The following is an 18,047-nucleotide window of genomic DNA, read 5'->3' as shown; positions in this document are numbered from 1 at the left end:
TTCAAGCCGCAGATTCAATCACCACCATCCATTGATTTTGCCCCTTAAATTTTCTCCTACTTTATTCACTATTATCTAAATTGCCACAACTTGCCTGCACTGCTGCTGACAGTTCCAACTGGTCTCCCCACATCTACTGTTGACCCCTTTCAATCAGCTAATCTCACCTTAAAATCTAATCCTATTACCACCTCTTTTCACTTTACACCCTTTGAGGACTCTCTACCGCATTCACATCTCCAGTGCCAGGCTCCTACAGTCTTACGGCCTTTGAACAGACTGGTTTCTTGGCCTCCAATGCCCCTTACTGCACGCCCATTGCTGGCACTTAGTTAATGCAGATACTCATCCTTCAGAGCTTAGCCCAAACCTCTTCAAAGAAGCTTTCCCTTACTGCTCAACTAGGTGGGGTCTTGAAGTACTCCACACAGTGTGGCCCTTAGCCCAACCATGAAAACATCTCTAGGTAATTAGCTATTTAATGTCAATCTTCCCTCCTGCGGGTTAGTAATTTCCCCCAGTGTGATGAGCATCTCTGCAGGCTCCCAGTGTAGATCCCAAAGCCTAAAACACAGGTCGTGCTCAATAACTATCTGCTAATGAATACAGCAGTGGTGCAATGAACATGGGCAAAGAAAAACTCCTACAAAGTAAACTGGGAAAACAGCAAGAAAGTCTAGTAAGTTCCACGTCACCAATGCAAAGTAGGAAATAACCAAAAACTTAGATAACTGGGTGGCTGGGGGTAGGATTTAAGCCTGGTGACGATGAGCTGACTCCAAAGACTGAAGCACAAATATGTTACAGAGGAGAATACAGGTCTCGATGGGCTCACTGCCCCTTTAGCTTTGATTACTTTAGAACTGTAAACAGACATCCCTGCTACGCAGTCTGGGCCCTTGAACTTAAATAACTCTGCTTACTGTACTAAGATAACTCAGCTCCAGAGATTGCGTCACATCTTAGATTTATTGAGCAACATGCTACCATTTGCGCTTTGCTCCATTTCAGTTAGCTTCAAAGCGTAAGTAGCCCTATCTGATCTTAGCAACTGAGGCCAAAGGAGTTGCACTAAGATTTCAAAAGAGTATGGTTTATTTGTGTTGCAGGAGGTGGAGAAGAGGCAAGAGATAAAACGCACCCCCTCCCAAAATCTGAATCTAACACTTCCTAGCAGCAAACAATTCTGCAGGTTTATTGCTCAAAGCTAGTGTATCCAAATCCCAAAAATTAACACAACTTTCATCTGGGTCTCTGGACTCTCTAAACGCCACTCGGAGTCAGAAAAATACAAATGTGAGAAAGGTAGATACAGGATCAAATTAAAACCTTTAGAAACTCAAAGCATTAAAAAGATGACGATACCTCTATTCCACCTTACTTCTGCATTCCTCCCATCCAAGTCTTAATCGAAAACAAAAACACAGGGCACCTGGGTGGCTCAGCTGGTTAAGCGTCTGCCTTCGGCTCAGGTCATGATCCTGGAGTCCTGGGATCGAGCTCCAAAATCAGGCTCCCTGCCCCTCTGCCCCTCACTCAACTCATGCACTTCCTCTCAAATAAATAAATAAAATCTTTAAAACAAACAAACAAACAAACAAAAATACTAAACCGTACAAGGTCTGATTTTCCAACGGTGACTACTTGGATTTTGTGAACTATAAAGTTCTTTCAAAAATTCCTTCTCTCTGGCTTGCTGGTACTTTAAGCATACGCCCGCTGGATGATGCGAGGATGGACGGAGAGACAGACAGACGGATGGATGGAGAGATGGAGAGACGAATGGATGGATACAGGACTAGGGTTAGCTGTGGGATGCTGGGCAAGGCCCATACCCACTCTTGGCTTCATTTTCCCCATCTATAAAATGAAACGCTTAGACTAATGTTTTCTGGGATCTATTCCAGCCTTTTTTTCTCAAAGCATAATTACCAATCATTTCTAGAAATGATTCTGACAGTTTGGAATCCTAATTGGTTAGAAATGTAGGTCTGATTCCAGGAAGACATAAAAGGGGTTATAACTGTATGACCAGAGAGATAGGGCCCACCAAAGTCCTGCTGGCTAGTATGACAGATCCCATACAGCTGACCTCAAACAGTCATGCATAAAAACAATGACAAGAACGTTCAATTTTCTGTACTACTCCAAGTCAGCATTTCCTGAACCATGCTGCAGAACACTAATTCTGTGAGCTGGTAATAGGTGTTCTCAAAAAAAGGGGCTTTGTATACAATGAGTGTGAGGTACAGTAGGTTAAACAAATTCAAGCAGGCTTCTTTGTGCAGGGCTTCTCAGAGCTGTTAGTAATAAAGATCTGCCAGGTCCTGTGCTTGGTCCTCATTACAAGTACTTCATTTGATCTTCACTTTCCAGATCAGGAAACTGAGGCACAGAAAGGTTAAGAAACTTACATAAAATCCTCCAACTTACAGGAGGTGGTGCTGGATTCTAATTCAAGGATTATCACCCAAATAATTTCTCTTTTTTTTTTTAAAGAGAGAAAGAGAGCATGCATACCCGGGAAAGGGGGGTCGGTGTGGAGGAGCAGATGGAGAGGGAGAGAGAGAATCCCCAAGCAGGCCCCACACAGAGGGGAGCCCGACGTGGGACTTGATCTCAGAACTCTGAGATATGACTTGAGTCAAAATCAAGAGTTGGGACGCTCAACCAACCGAGCCACCCAGGTGCCCCACCAAAGTAAGTTCTCTTAGACACCATATAGCACTGGCTTCCAGTAGCCTCCAACATGCTTACAGATACCATCAATCTCCAAGAAGGGTCTAAGGTATGCGGTGAATCACAAAATTATTTGGCCATGGACCTCTTCTTATTTCTTTGGAGATAAACTCTGTAAGTTGTATTTTTCTCTAAATACCTCTGTCTTTCTACTAGTGAACAGAAGGCCACTTGATCCCTCAATGCAGAATTCTACTGACTAGACATACATAATTCAGAACTAGACACACAGATGGCCAATGACACATGAAAAGATGTACAATATCACTCATCATCAGGGAAATGCAAATCAAAGCCGTGACGAGGAGTGTCTGGGTGGGTCAGTGGGTTAAGCATCTGCCTTTGGCTCAGGTGATGATCCCAGGTCCTGAGATCAAGTCCTGCACTGGATTCCCTGCTCTGTGGGGAGTCTGTTTCTCCCTCTGCCCCTCCCCCTTGCTCACGCTCATTTGCTCTCTCTCTCTCAAATAAATAAAACCTAAAACAAAAACAAAAACAAAAAACCATGATGAGATATCAGCTCGCACCTGCCAGAACGGCTAAAATCAAAAACATAAGAAATAACAAGTGCTGGCGAGGATGTGGAGAAAAAGACACCCTCTTGCACTGTCGGTGGGAACGCAAACTGGCACAGCCATTGTGGAAAATAGCATGGAGGTTCCTCAAAAAGTTAAAAAAGAGAATTACCTTACAACCCAGTAATTGCACTACTAGGTATTTACCCAAAGAATACAAAACACTAATTCAAAGGGACACGTCCACCCTGATGTTTACTGAAGCAGTATTAACAATAGCCAAGATATGGAAGCAGCCCAAGTGTACATCAACAGACGAATAAAGACATGCTGTGTGTGTATACACACACACACACACAATGGAGTACTGAACAGCCATAAAAAAGAATGAAATCTTGCCATTTCTAACAACATGAATGGAGCTAGAAAGTATAATGCTAAGCGAAATAAGTCGGAGATATATGATTTCACTCGTATGTGGAATTTAAGAAACAAAACAAAGAAGGGGGGAAGAGAGAAAGAGAGACAAACCAAGACACAGACCCTCAAGTATAGAGAACAAACTGATGGTTACTAGAGGGGGGGAGGTGGGTGGGGGGTTGGGTGAAATAGGTGATAGGGATTAAGTAGTACACTTTGTCATGAGGAGCAGTGAGTGACATACGTAAGTGTTGAATCACTATATTGTACACCTGACACTAATATAACACTGTAGTGGTAATTATACTGGAATTAAAATAAGAAACTTAATAAATATATCAATATTTTACTAAATACACATTATCTGTCTAAAACTATATTTAAAAATATATATATCAGAACTAGGGACCTGCACTATCTCTTCATCCAAGCCCCTCATTTTCCTGAAAAGCATGCTTTTTTTGTTGTTGTTTTTTGGTAGGCAGCAACGTTTACTGAGGGCTAGTAAAAAGCTCCCGAAGAGGGAGGAGACCCAAGAGGGATGCCCAGCAGGTTCAATTCTGAAAGGGGAAGTGACACAGTAAGAGGAGATTAGAACCTACATCTTCTAGGCTCTAGGTGTACAGCCTATACTCTACAGGCTCTATAATAATATAGAGCCTATATTATAACTCTATAATAATTATCTCTAAAACTCTATAATAATTGTCTCTAAAATATTTTTTATGTGTGTGATTTTCAGCATATAACTCTGTTTATAACATTTCCCAGATTCAAACTACTGACTGGTTTATCCACATATTTAGTCTTGTCTTTACTATTAAACCACAACAAAAAAATAAACGGGAACAGACTGTCAAAGGTGAAGGCTCAAAGAAACATTACCTGAGAATATCATAACTGGCGAAGTCCCACTGGTAGAGACCCAGTGCTGAACTACAGACAATGTATTTGCCATCGAAATGAAGTCTTGGCTGCAGGCAGATACTCCTATCCTCAGAGACAGACAATGTCTTTAAGCACTTGCAGTTGATTTCTCTCCCAATTGGCCAAATCTACAGATAAAAGAAAATTAGGGAAGATGACAAATCATACACCACAGAAAAGCTTGTCCTGAAACAATGTCATTTGTGTTTGCCGACCCCAGATATAAAGTGAAGTACGTCGGAAAGACCACAGGTTTTATGGTTGACAGCCATGGGTTCAAGCCCTGCTGCTGCATGTATGTACTGCGTGATCTTGGGTAGAATACTTCACCTCTGCACCCCAGTTCCCACAAGGAAGATACCTACCACACGGAATGGTTTAAAAAATGCAGTAAGAACAAATCTAAGAGTGCTCTCTAAACTTTTTGCAAATTGTTTTTTTTTTTTATTAAACAAGTAAATTTTTATGTTTTCATAGTTTAGATCTAAGAATTAAAAGGGTATGAGATATGGGTCTTAAGAAAACAGAATGTAGGGGCGCCTGGGTGGCACAGCGGTTAAGCGTCTGCCTTCGGCTCAGGGCGTGATCCCGGCGTTATGGGATCGAGCCCCACGTCAGGCTCCTCCGCTAGGAGCCTGCTTCTTCCTCTCCCACTCCCCCTGCTTGTGTTCCCTCTCTCGCTGGCTGTCTCTCTCTCTGTCGAAGAAATAAATAAAATCTTTAAAAAAAAAAAAAAGAAAGAAAACAGAATGTGAAGATAAATTTCTGTGGATCTTTTTTTCTTCATTTACAAATCAGGGGTAGAAACTGCCTCATACATACGGGACACCTGGGTGGCTCAGTCAGTCAAGCGTTTGCCTTCGGCTCAGGTCATGATCCCAGGGCCCTGGGATCAAGTCCCACATCAGGCTCCTTGCTCAGCAGGGAGCCTGCTTCTCCCTCTAACTGCTGCTCCCCCTGCTTGTCCTCAGTCTCTCTCCCTCTGACAAATAAATTTAAAAATCTTAGGGGAAAAAAAAAAAAGAAACTGCTTCACAGATAGAAATAATGAGTAATTTTCTTTCCAAGGAATTTCTTTAAGATGACTTATACTAAGACATTCCTGCTTCCCTTGAAATACTCCCCCTGTGCTACACCATTTTAATTTTCTTGTATTTGCTAGTTTTTCTTTGATGAGGCAAATTAATGGAGGGGAAAACCTCACCTTGATCTCATATTTGTCCGCACTTAGGAGTATGTAGTCTCCAGGGCTGTGCAAAAGAGACTTGACTTTACACTTTTGCAAAACCACCTAGAAATATAAATATCCATGTTACAGCAAGATCCTTTTAAAACTATTTCTATATTGCTTTTTTAAAAATTAAAATATGAAAAAAAGCGTGAAGTGAGATGGTATGCTGGAAGAGCTAAGCTGTAATTCTATGACCACGTTAGCCTCTAGTTAGTACAACCAGATTCTCTGGTTGTCAGCAGGATCTAAAATTGTCTAATGTTGGCAGCATTTAATTTCCGCTTTAGTCTGGAAGCAAACATTAGGAATGATTTTAAAAACTGTAAAATGTGACTTTACAGAAAATGTGAGGAATAGGAAAGAAAACAGGTCTACCTAGAAGCAGATACGAATGATCTGTTTTCCTGAGAACGTGCATTATAACAGAAAAAGCACTGGACTTGGGACCAGAATCTGCCATATACTGATTCTGCAACCTTGGGCAAGACGAGCTAGCATCTTTGTTTCTCAATTTCCTCATCTTTAAAATAGGGGATGAGGAACTTATTATATCTCATAACTGCAATGAAAATGAAATAAAACAATTAAGTGAGGAGGAGGAGGAGGATGTAATAAAAGCTAACATTCCATTAGCACTTGGAGTAGGAAGATCAGTAGGAGAAGAAAGAGAAGAAAGGGGGGGTAAACAGAAGGGGGAATGAACCATGAAAGACTATGGACTCTGGGAAACAAACTGAGGGCTTCAGAGGGGAGGGGGGTGGGGGAATGGGATAGGCTGGTGATGGGTATTAAGAAGGGCACGTATTGCATGGTGCACTGCGTGTTATACGCAAGTAATGAATCATGGAACTTTACATCAAAAACCAGGGATGTACTGTATGGTGACTAACATTATAAAAAATATATTATTAAAAAAAATTCCATTAGCACTTGGGATAGTCTATAAACATTTAAGGGCCAGTTATTTTTGTAATAAGTCAGCACCAAGTGAGAGGGAGGCCAAGCTCACTTCTTCAGAAGTTTGGGTTGCAGATTCAACTGAAACTGACAGACCTACTACACACAGATGCCCTGCTGGGTCCTGTCCCATCATCTCATTCAGAATTCACAGGAACATTTAACAGATGAAACTCAGGCCCTGAGGGAGGAGTGACTTGTCTTAAGACATCACAGTCAGCGTCCTGGCCCCAAGTCCAATGTTCTTAACACAACACCAAATTGTCGTGTGTAACTTTTCCATTTAAATATTCAATGTGCCCACTACAGAACTGTGGTAAAAGATACATAACATAAAATGTACTCTTCTCAAACCATTTTAAGTGTACAGTTTAGTGGTGTTATTGATCTTCTCACAAACTGTCCTTTTAGTTCCGCCTATTTCAGAAAAACACATTCACCCACGTGAACTAAAACCCACTGGATGGCTCTAACTCCTCCTCCTTTGTTCCCCACGAGTCGGTAAGTTCAGCTGGCTTTCCCTTGAAGACAAATCCTTCATGTGTGCTCTTCTCTTTCTTCACTGCCACCCGGGTCCGAGCCACAGGTATCTTTTGCTTAGACTATTGCAAAAGCCTACCTGGCCTCCCTGGGTCTGTTTGTGCCCAACTTCAATCCATTTTTTTTACCTAGCAGTTATTTTCTTAACAGATAAATCACATAGCTCCTTGCTCAGAACACTCAACTGTTTCCTACTACACATATGACATCCAAATCCTTAACATGGCCAAGGAAGGCCTACATGATGGCCACCTCTCCCATACCGCCCCCAACCACAGCACAGCTCCACTGGCCATCAAGCCATCAAATGTTCTGGGATCTTTCTCACCCCAGGGCCTCGGCACATACTGTGCACTCTGAAACACTCCACTACTCTTTACCCAGCTACCTCCGATTTCTTCTGCATGTTTTGTCCCTTGTCAAGAAGCTCTCCCTGGGGCGCCTGGGTGGCACAGCGGTTAAGTGTCTGCCTTCGGCTCAGGGCGTGATCCTGGCATTGTGGGATCGAGCCCCACATCAGGCTCCTCTGCTATGAGCCTGCTTCTTCCTCTCCCACTCCCCCTGCTTGTGTTCCCTCTCTCGCTGGCTGTCTGTCAAATAAATAAATAAAAATCTTAAAAAAAAAGAAAAAAAAAGAAGCAGCTCTCCCTGAACAAATTAAATTAGATACCTTCTAGACTTTTTCACAGAACGCTGCATTTTGCCTTCATAGCACTTAACGGCATTTGTAATTGTACATTTATTTGTGAAATTATTGTTTAATAACTGTTTCTCCTACTGGGCTAACACTTGGGCCAAGCCTGGGTCTGTTTTGCTCACTCCTGTATCCTCTGTCCTGCACAGAAAGGAATGGGAAGTTCAGGAAAGCGTTTCTGCATGACATTCCCATGATTAATATTCCATTTGATCCTCACAGCCACCTTTTTTTTGAAAATGAGAAAACACCACAATATTCTTTTAAAGATCCCATACGTTTTTCTTTATCCCATTTCTTGGAATTATTATTTTTTCAAGATGAAAACTGCTTTCCTGATTAAAAAAGAAATAAGTTTATCCTAAAGGGAAAAAAACACCTACAATTTCATAAGTAATAATAACCTGTAACATTTTGGTGCATAACACACTTATTCAGAAATTGATATCGTACTCTACAATGTAGTTTTTTGTCTATGACCTGTTTTATTTGCTCCCTCTACCCACCGAATACATTGTGGGCATTTTTCCACGTCCATAAGTCATTCATTTGTTAACTGTTTACCAAGCGTCTTTTACTTGGCTGGTCACTGTTGCAGGCCATCGTGCACTGTGGGTACATCCGCTCCATCTTACGGCTCCCCTACCACTTACAAGGCAGCACCTAGCATCCCCCACCCCACCCCCAGCTCCCTCACCCCTACAAAGCCTGATGTCAAGGAGATTTCTTCTGTAAGTCTTCCTACCTTGGTGACCCATTCCGTGTGCCCGGTGAGTGTGTTCAGGCACGTCCCAGCAGATAAAGCCCACACTTTCACAGTGAAGTCTGCAGAGCCACTCACCAAGATGTCCAGTTCATCATTGTAGTCAACGCTAAACACTAGTATATATAACATACACAAAGTTAAAACATGCCCCTGTGAGGGTCTTTTATAATAAGAGTTCAATCATGTTCATTCTCCCTAGCTGACCAACTGTGTCATTTCTCAACCAGAGACACAAAAGAATGGTGCTACTCAACTAAGAATTTTATGATAAGAAATACATCCATTTCAAAATTCTTGTTATTATTATTATAGCTTATTATTCTAAGGATGAAATGTCCCAGGAATAACACAATCCTTTTTACTTGTGCTCGCTTCGAACTGAGAGGTAAAACCAGCGCTGGAGATAATGGCATTCCCACTCAGGCCTGCCTGCCTGACACTCCACAAAACTAATCCAGCTCATGCAGGGAAAATACAACACAGGCGGCCCTAGTCAGAGTTGCACTATTCATCACAATGAGACAGAATGTCAAGAATAATACCCATAATCAAGAAAACAATACCCATAATCAAGAAAAGCCAGTGAAATGAGAAAAACACACACACACACACACACACACAAGTATCTCAAAGGTCAAACTAAACCATTCTCTCCAATTACCTGAATTTCTTCATGGGTGTACCCCCAGTACCTACAACAGTACCTGAGTACAGCAAGTATTCACACATTTGTTTTTAAATGCCTGCCAAACTCTAAAGGAACACTGGCGACCCAGAGATGAAGACATTGGGCTTTTCCTTAAGGAACTCAGTCTAAGTGAAGGGTGAAGGAGTCGTCCAAAAAAAAAAAAAAAAAAAAATTAACTGTTTACCTCTTGCTAGGGAAACACCAAGGAGAATGACTAACTCTGCCCAAGGGTAGCAGGGAGGACTTCAGGGAAGAGGTGATACTGGAGATGGGCCCTGAAGGATGAGTAGAGTTTATCAAGAAAAGAAAGAGAATATTGCAGGTAGAGGGAACAGCAAAGGCTTGGAGTTAGGAAAAGCCATAGCAATGTCCAGGGAACAGCAAGGAGGAAATTTTTTAGAGCAGAGCTCTTGAAGTTGATCAGGCATAAAATCACCTGGAAGTCAATGTACATCTGGACATACAGAACAGTACACTCAATTTAACATATACCATGCTAAATCATGTACCTTCCAATATTAATTTCTATAACAAGCAAGTGGTAACAAATAGACTGAGGAAAACATGTATAAGATGACAAACAAAATGGGGAAAATTGTTGTCAGCACAATAGCTAGTTCACTTCAAAATATTACTGAGCACCAGACACAATACAAGGAACTCAGGACCTAAGGGTGAACAAGACATGCAGGATCCCTGTCCTCCTGGAGTGTATAGCCTAGTGGGGAATCAGACCGCCATACTTTTTTGTATGAGGAGTGTTAGGACAAAATACAGGTTATCGGGAAACCTACAGAGGGGAGTCCAAGAAGGCTGCTTATAAAACATGATGCTTAAGATCATAGACTGTGACTCTCCAGGGCCGAGGCAATGGGTAAACAGAGGAAAGGAAGAAGGGAGCTGATGCACAAGAAGCTGGGAAACAGCTCAACATGATTTCTGCACAAAGCTATAAAATACAATACAGCAGAGGTTAGCAGCTCAGGTCTCAAGGCTACATTCAAATGACCAGTTTCTGCACACTAGGCCACTATAAAATTATTAGGAAATATTCAGGTATCTGTTTCCTTTATCTTATCTCTAGGCACTGGTTAATTTTAATCAACTGTCAACTCCAATCCAACATAGCATGTATAGATCATACAATCTGAGAACTACTGTCACTCCAAAGGATTTTCAGCCCTAATTCTACAAATAGAGTACACTGAATTTATAAGTGTAGGACTTGCTCAATTTGGAGGTATGGAACCTGACAAAAACAAAATAAACTGATTGTTCAACAGGGTATAAATGAAACACATAAGGAGAACCACCCCTTCCCAGCACAAGGGTACATAGAAGAGTTCTGAAATGTGCCAAGGAAAAAGCAAAATTCGGGAAAAAATTCCAAATAGGAGTACCTTAAATAAAGGGATTAATCGCTATGACTAAGAAAAAAGAGGAGGGAAAGGCATGTTAAGTTAAAAAGCAAAAAGAAAACAAAACGGGGTCACATTCTTGGCTCCTGATCTTAAGGAATGAGGTTAAAGTAACTGTAGAAACCCCTGAAAAAGGGCAACACACCCGCCCCTGTGTGCCCCCGGAAGTGCTGGGTCCTGGCTCCGGAACTCCATTCCCAGCAGGCCACAGTGTTGTCAAAGGAGCCTGTCACAAGCTTCTGCTCATCAAATTTCACTGCTGCACAAGTGTGGGTCTGGATGCCATAAACGCACTGTCCTGTACTCACATCCCACAGTTTTGCAGACAAGTCATCTGACCCTTCAAGAGAAAAACAGGGAGGTTAGTAAAAAACCAAACACTAAAGAAGGAAAATCAATCCCCAAACCATGGTATTCTTCAAGTAGAACCTCATGATCCCCTCTTCTAGCATTTCTATTTCATAGCTGAGAAAAGCAAAGTACGGGGAGGGAATAACTCACTCATGGTCACCAAAATGGTGTGAACAGCATGCAGACTGCAAACTTTTCGGTTTAGTCCTTTTCCCTTTACTTTCCAATCTATAAGGCTGTACTAGACTAAAGCATCCCCTGGTGCTTCACTTGTGAGATTTCATAAATCTTTGACTACAATGAGCTTTCTGATTTGAGCTTGAAATGGAGTATTACCTATGACTGCACATATACATATGCATGCCTATCCATGACCTAACCCTGGGCAAATAACGCATGCAGAATAGTAAAACTGCCTGCTGGAATATATTCTACTCTAAGATCAAAGATAAGCCTCAGATCATGGGCTAACTTCTGCAAAGGCTAACTGCTAATTCCTTGAGCCATCCTGAAGTGTATAAAGGAACCTCTAAGAAAACCACGGATAAATTATTCCCAGACATTCACAACAACTCAACAATGAGCTTATAAAGACTCTTAAGATTCTGCAGAAAAAAGTAGGTTTTATTCCTGCATCTGATGAGATTATACTGATCATGATGATAATTCAGGATTAGCTTTAATTACGTTTAAAAGTCTAATGATTAAATCAGCCTCACAAACTTACCTTTATAACAAAAAAGTAATAATAAGAATCAATAAAGACGTTTTGAGAATACAAAAAATACAGTCACTATGACAAGGACATAGTATGCAGGAAAGCTCTGAATGACCAGTTTTAGAAAAGACGAAATGACTAAATAAAGCCGGCCACAATTTTACCTTTAAGGGCTGGTGAAAAGCCACTGTTTCACACAATGGAAAAATACCACTTATGAAAGGGGTAGAGCATGAATTCAACCTGGACAAATGCTAGGAGAACACACTGAAACGAAGACTATATTTGCTGTCACTTTACTATTGAGAGACTCAATTTCTCCTTTATCAAACAGGGGGTGGGACTTGGTTGGTGCTCCTCAACAGTCATATGGAGACAGGAGAATCATCTGGGGAGGGGCACTGGGCTGGCTCAGTCAGCAAAGCATGTGACTCCTGATCCTGGGGTTGTGGCTTCAAGCCCCATGTTGGGTGTAGAGATTACTTAAAAATAAAATTTGGAAACAGTACTGTCCAACAGAAACAAAATACACACCACAGAAGTAATTTAGATATGTAATTTAAAATTTTCTATTTACTTTAAAAAGTAAAAAAACATGTAATTTCATTAGCTCAATATATCAAAAATACAATTTCAACATGTAACCAATATAAAAAATTAATGAAATATTTTATATTCTAAGTCTTTGAAATCCATTGAGTATTTCCCATTTCACATCTCAGTTTGGACTAGCTACACCTCAAGAGCTCAAAAGCCTTATGTGGCCTGTGGCTACTATACTAGACAGTATGTCTAGATAATCTCAACTACACAACACTTAAAAATGGTTAAAATGAGGGGCGCCTGGGTGGCTCAGTCGTTAAGCGTCTGCCTCTGGCTCAGGTCGTGATCCCAGCATCGGGCTCCCTGCTCAGCGGGAAGCCTGCTTCTCCCTCTCCCACTCCCCCTGCTTGTGTTCCCTCTCTCGCTGCCTTTCTGTCAAATAAATAAATAAAATCTTTTTAAAAAATTGGTTAAAATGATAAATCTAGGTGTTCTATAAATATGCCTTAGGAAGTGGCATGATTGGCTCCTCAATCTTGCGTATATTTTACACAACTTGATAAAAACAACAAAAAAAGGGAGATTATCATAATTATTTAAATTAGTTTATATAGGAAAATATTGGGCCATTCAGTTTCACACCTTAAAGAAACATCAGAGAGCAATTACCTTGACTTCAGTTCGATTTTATAGTGTTGCAAGTCTAGTCTCCACTGTTAGGCTTCAGGAGCCATTATTCTCCCCTCCTGTTTAGTTTTATTTCAACATTCCCTGTGGACTCCTGTTTGCTGTGCTGACCAGCAGCAGGTCATCAATGATGCAACCCAGGGATGAAAGGGGACTAAATAAATGCAGACTATTTTTCATTATATGAAAGAAAAAAAACAAGCCCTCTCTATTCAGGAAAGATGATGAAAACAACACCTTGATATAAAAAATTACAGGGATGGGTATATAACAAAAAGGTAAGCAGAAAATGGAGCTGTAACTCAAATGGAGTAAACTATCGATCAAGTGAAGTTTAAATATTTAACTGGTAGAATCAGATCTTGGCTCTCAGCCGCCTCTTGGGGGCATCTGATTCTGATGACCAAATGAAGAAACATTTGTCACTGCATCTTCGAGACAGGCAATTTTCAATGTCCTTCTTGAAACTCTTCATCACCATTCTGCTTCTGTACTTCTTCCCCCTCTAAGTACACTCTTCGAGGATCCATCCTAGGCTCTATTCTTCTTCCTCTCCATCTCCTTTTAAAATTTCCCTGTTCTATGGGGCGCCTGGGTGGCTCAGTCGTTAAGCGTCTGCCTTCGGCTCGGGGCGTGGTCCTGGGGTCCTGGGATGGAGCCCGCATCGGGCTCCCTGCTCCCCTGGGAGCCTGCTTCTTCCTCTCCCACTCCCCCTGCTTGTGTTCCCTCTCTCGCTGGCTCTCTGTCAAATAAATAAATAAAATCTTTAACTAAAATAAAATAAAATAAAATAAAATAAAATAAAATAAAATAAAAACTTCCCTGTTCTAGCCATAGCTGTGATGTGGCTAACCCCTCAACCTTTTGCATCCAAAACTCTGATGTTGCATTTCCAGATATTTGTGGAATCTCCACTCGCATCCAGCTGCATTAAGTTCATCCCAAACTGAACTCCCTCTACCCTCTCGACTTTATTCCTTCATTTCCTATTCTTGTTACTAGTACCGCCAACTTCCCAGATGTATATATAGCTAGAAATCCCAGTCATTTTTTAAATCAATCCTTTCCTCGCCACATACTCAATCCACTGCCAAATCCTGTCAATTCCATTTCAGTGGCTGCTCTTCCATTTAACTGCTCCTTTAAAAAAATCTCTACCCTTACTGTCCTAAATCTAGATCTATTTACTCTTATCTCAACTGAAATACTCTAATACTTTAATTTAGAAACTCTACATTTGTCTCTGTCAAAAGGTCTCGACAGAAGTAGTATCATCTCCTAAGGGAACATTTTAGAAATGTGTAGGGGTGATTTCAATTGTCACAATGATTCTGGGGCAGGGGGTGAGGGGCATTACTAGCCTCTATTGGGCAAAGGTTGGAAATGCTAGACATCCTGGAACGTTTGGGACAGAACACAAAAAGAATTGTCTCATAATTTGCATGACTTCTTAAAGATTCTGCCCAATACTAAGTGAAAAGCTTATTCTTAGTTGTCTGAGCCTCAGACCTGTTTTATAAAAGCATGGAGTTTATTCTAAATTTTCTGAGTGTACCAGGTAGGTTGAGGAAAAATGTACTTTGCTTTGTTGGGGACTTTGCTAAGAGTTTTTCACCACTTGAGGTCACATCACTGATGGTACAAATACAACATTCCGCATTTAGAGCTGTCATGTTCATGATAACAGTACATACACAGGTGCAAACGTGTGATTACACGTCTGTCGTCTAGCACAGCTGTGCATGAGCGCAACACGTTTAATGTGTATTATTTTAAATTACTGTCTTTTTATTTCTGCTCTGGATCAGAGTTTAAGTATTACACTAATTTTTTGAAATATGTGTACGTGCAGCTAAGTTATTTCTATGAATTTTACTTCGAGGTAAGAGAATATTATAAAATATTTATAAGAAGAGGACCTGGGTCTGACAGAGATAAGAAACACTGGTCTACTTGGAAGATAGCTCTGATACTGGCCCTTTTTCAGCTCAGAAATCTTTCGTATTTTTTTTTTCTTACTACTCACAGAAAACTGTCCAAACTCATGTTCCCAATATTTAAGGTTTTTATACTATACCTCAAGCCAATTCTTCAGCTTATATTCTAAGAATCTCACAGAATCCCTACTTATATCCTGAGTTCAGCTAAAATGAATTTTCTTTATTTTCCTCCTATATGCTCCATGCTTAGTCCTTTCCACACCTTTGCTAATGCTGATCTTCCTACTGGAAAGCACTTATTCTCATCTCTCTAATATGCACCCATTCTCCAAGATTCAACATAAACACTGCTCAATTTTTGCAAATGGAGGAAATCACTCCTTCCTCTGAACAACTACATGATTTGTTTTCTCATATAATTCAACTATATCATTTGATCACACCTCTTTTGTAGCTATTATTGTTCTTATTCAACTATAAGCCAAAGTCACAATATGGCAGCTTGCAGACTCAATATGACCCAATCATAATATTTTTAAAATGTGAATAATACTTAAAAATACACTAAAAAAAATCAAAATATTGCACAGAAATCTAGATTTGGGACTTCTCTTAATATCAGATCTGATTACCCTAAACTTAAATCCCAAATGGCAATAATTCACTACAGTGGAGCAGCAGCTACCCTCTCTAGAAGGGCAAGTGCTCTCTGATTAGCAATAGTTTACATGGAGACTTAATCAGGCTACCTTCCCGATCCCAGTGTGTACGTTCTCTGAGCAAAGAACTGTCCTAATTCATCCATGCATGCCCTGACATTGTCTTTCACACAGAAGTCATTTTATAAATATCTACTGAATGGCAGAAAGCACAACAGGTTCCTTTCGTAATTACCATTTCAGAACAAAGCAGAAGGATAACTACCTAATTCACTATACTGTGTTAATTTTTAGCATCAGCCACCAATCTTTTTGGCAATACTATTTTATTGCTTGTTCAAGGGGCTAATCTAAAGATGTCACTGTAAACTTATTGCCAAATTCAGAATTTCCCAATTCAACCAAAGAGAAAACACAAGCTCTTCAGTAATAGCATGCAACAAACACATGTATAATGGTATAACAAATACTTCTCTCACTGGTTACAGTCCCAGGGATGCTGCTATTAGAAAAATTAAACCAGGGGCGCCTGGGTGGCACAGCGGTTAAGCGCCTGCCTTCAGCTCAGGGCGTGATCCCGGTGTTATGGGATCGAGCCCCACATCAGGCTCTTCAGCTATGAGCCTGCTTCTTCCTCTCCCGCTCCCCCTGCTTGTGTTCCCTCTCTCGCTGGCTGTCTCTATCTCTGTCAAATAAATAAATAAAATCTTTAAAAAAAAAAGAAAAATTAAACCAATGCTCTGGATTATTTTCAATAGAGCCTAATTTTCAGTATGCAAAGCTGATGAATTTAATCAGAATACAAAATACAGAATATAGGCCACTTAGAAAATAACCTTAAAATGCAGGGGTGGGTTCACAGTTATTGTAGATATTAACCTTCCAGGTAGTTAAAGAATTCAGTGAATGTGTCCCATTCACTTCTGCTTCAAGTAACTGAAGTTTTACTGCATTTCAAAAGTAAAGTTTGACGAGAATTTTTTTCTTTAAAATGCTCAATGTGGTTCTGAAAATGAGTCAACTGACAGTATTTACTCAAGTGCAAGTGACCACAAATCTCAAAGGTAATGCTGTCTTAATCTTTAAAAACTACCTGCCATTGATCATAAGCAAAAAGGATACAGAAAAGCTATCACCCCAAATGGGAAAGTACATCAAAGTATAAAAGAACAGATGATGCCGTTCCAATAATCTGGCTTATAGGACAGGGAATAACATGAGCACGGAGTAACTTTAGGATGACAAACAAACAAAACCATGAAAGCCTTAAATTTTATAAAACTGGCAAAATATCTGGCATTTCAGAGACTATATCACCACATGAGAAAAATGTATATCCTTGAGAAATCCTACATCTCAAAAATATTAAAATTGAGTCTAGTGGAACTCTCAGAAAGAAGCAGGTTATTTAAAAACTTTGCTGTGGCCATGGCACCAATTCAATCTCTCTGCAAAGGACAGTAAGAGGAGCTTTAAAATCATTCATATTTCTGGATCTGTGCTTCTTCTTTGAGGCTTCTGCCTCAAGTAAATAATTCGAGGGGAAAAATGCAAAAAAAAATTCATAAAAATAGAAACAACCTGAATATGCATTAATATTCAACTAAATAATGATGACATATTTACATAAAAGAACAGGAGGTGCTATTAAAAAAGGCAACTATGTACTTTAGATAATACTCATAAATGTTCATTAGAAATTATCTTGGGGAGCGCCTGGATGGCAGAGTTGGTTAAGCACCTGACTCTTGGTTTTCAGCTTTGGTTGTGATCTCAGGGCTGTGAGATCAAGCTCTGTGTCGGGCTCCATGCTCAGTAAGGAGTCTGCTTGAGATTCTCTCTCCCTCTTCCTGTACCCCTCCCACTTGTGCTCCCTGTCTCTCGTAAATAAATATTAAAAAAAAAAAAAGAAAGAAATTATCTTGAATGAAGAAAGAACACCAAGTATCCCTAAATATTATATACAATGAAAGTGACTAGGCATTGGGATCATTGATAAGAACTGCCTGGAACCATTCTAGACATTGTCTAAGAATTACTTACAATGCCTATCAAAATGTATTGCCTAAAACATATGCGCTGATTATAATTATATGCAGAAACATATGCCCATTATAACAAGAAGATACACATAATTTCAAATTTTAATGATTACTTTGTTATATAGTTACTTAATTGCTTAGGGTTAAAATATCTAACTTTGTTTCCATGTTCAGCCTCTTCTAATTCTTCTTAAAACCACAGGAATTTACAG

At 40.2% G+C, this 18,047-nt stretch overlaps 1 protein-coding gene across 4 annotated transcripts in view; it reads right to left on the bottom strand.

Moving 5' to 3' along the window:
* The window catches only part of FBXW2 (F-box and WD repeat domain containing 2), a 31,862-nt gene that overhangs the window by 8,253 nt on the left and 5,562 nt on the right, over positions 1-18,047 (bottom strand). For all 4 annotated transcript variants that reach the window (XM_045791072.2, XM_087869413.1, XM_087869412.1 and 1 more), the window contains 4 exons: positions 11,041-11,235; positions 8,769-8,902; positions 5,806-5,892; positions 4,560-4,729 (listed from right to left, as the gene is read on the bottom strand). In XM_045791072.2, coding sequence (XP_045647028.1) covers positions 4,560-4,729; positions 5,806-5,892; positions 8,769-8,902; positions 11,041-11,235 — 586 coding nt within the window. The remainder of the gene's footprint in view (positions 1-4,559; positions 4,730-5,805; positions 5,893-8,768; positions 8,903-11,040; positions 11,236-18,047) is intronic.

The sequence above is a fragment of the Ursus americanus genome, chromosome 18 (genome assembly GCF_024610735.1).
Source record: "Ursus americanus isolate L20-20 chromosome 18, mUrsAme1.1.p, whole genome shotgun sequence".
NCBI classification, from domain to species: Eukaryota; Metazoa; Chordata; class Mammalia; order Carnivora; family Ursidae; genus Ursus; species Ursus americanus.
Note: the sequence above shows the minus strand (reverse complement) of the source record. Positions and strands in the feature narration are given on the sequence as shown.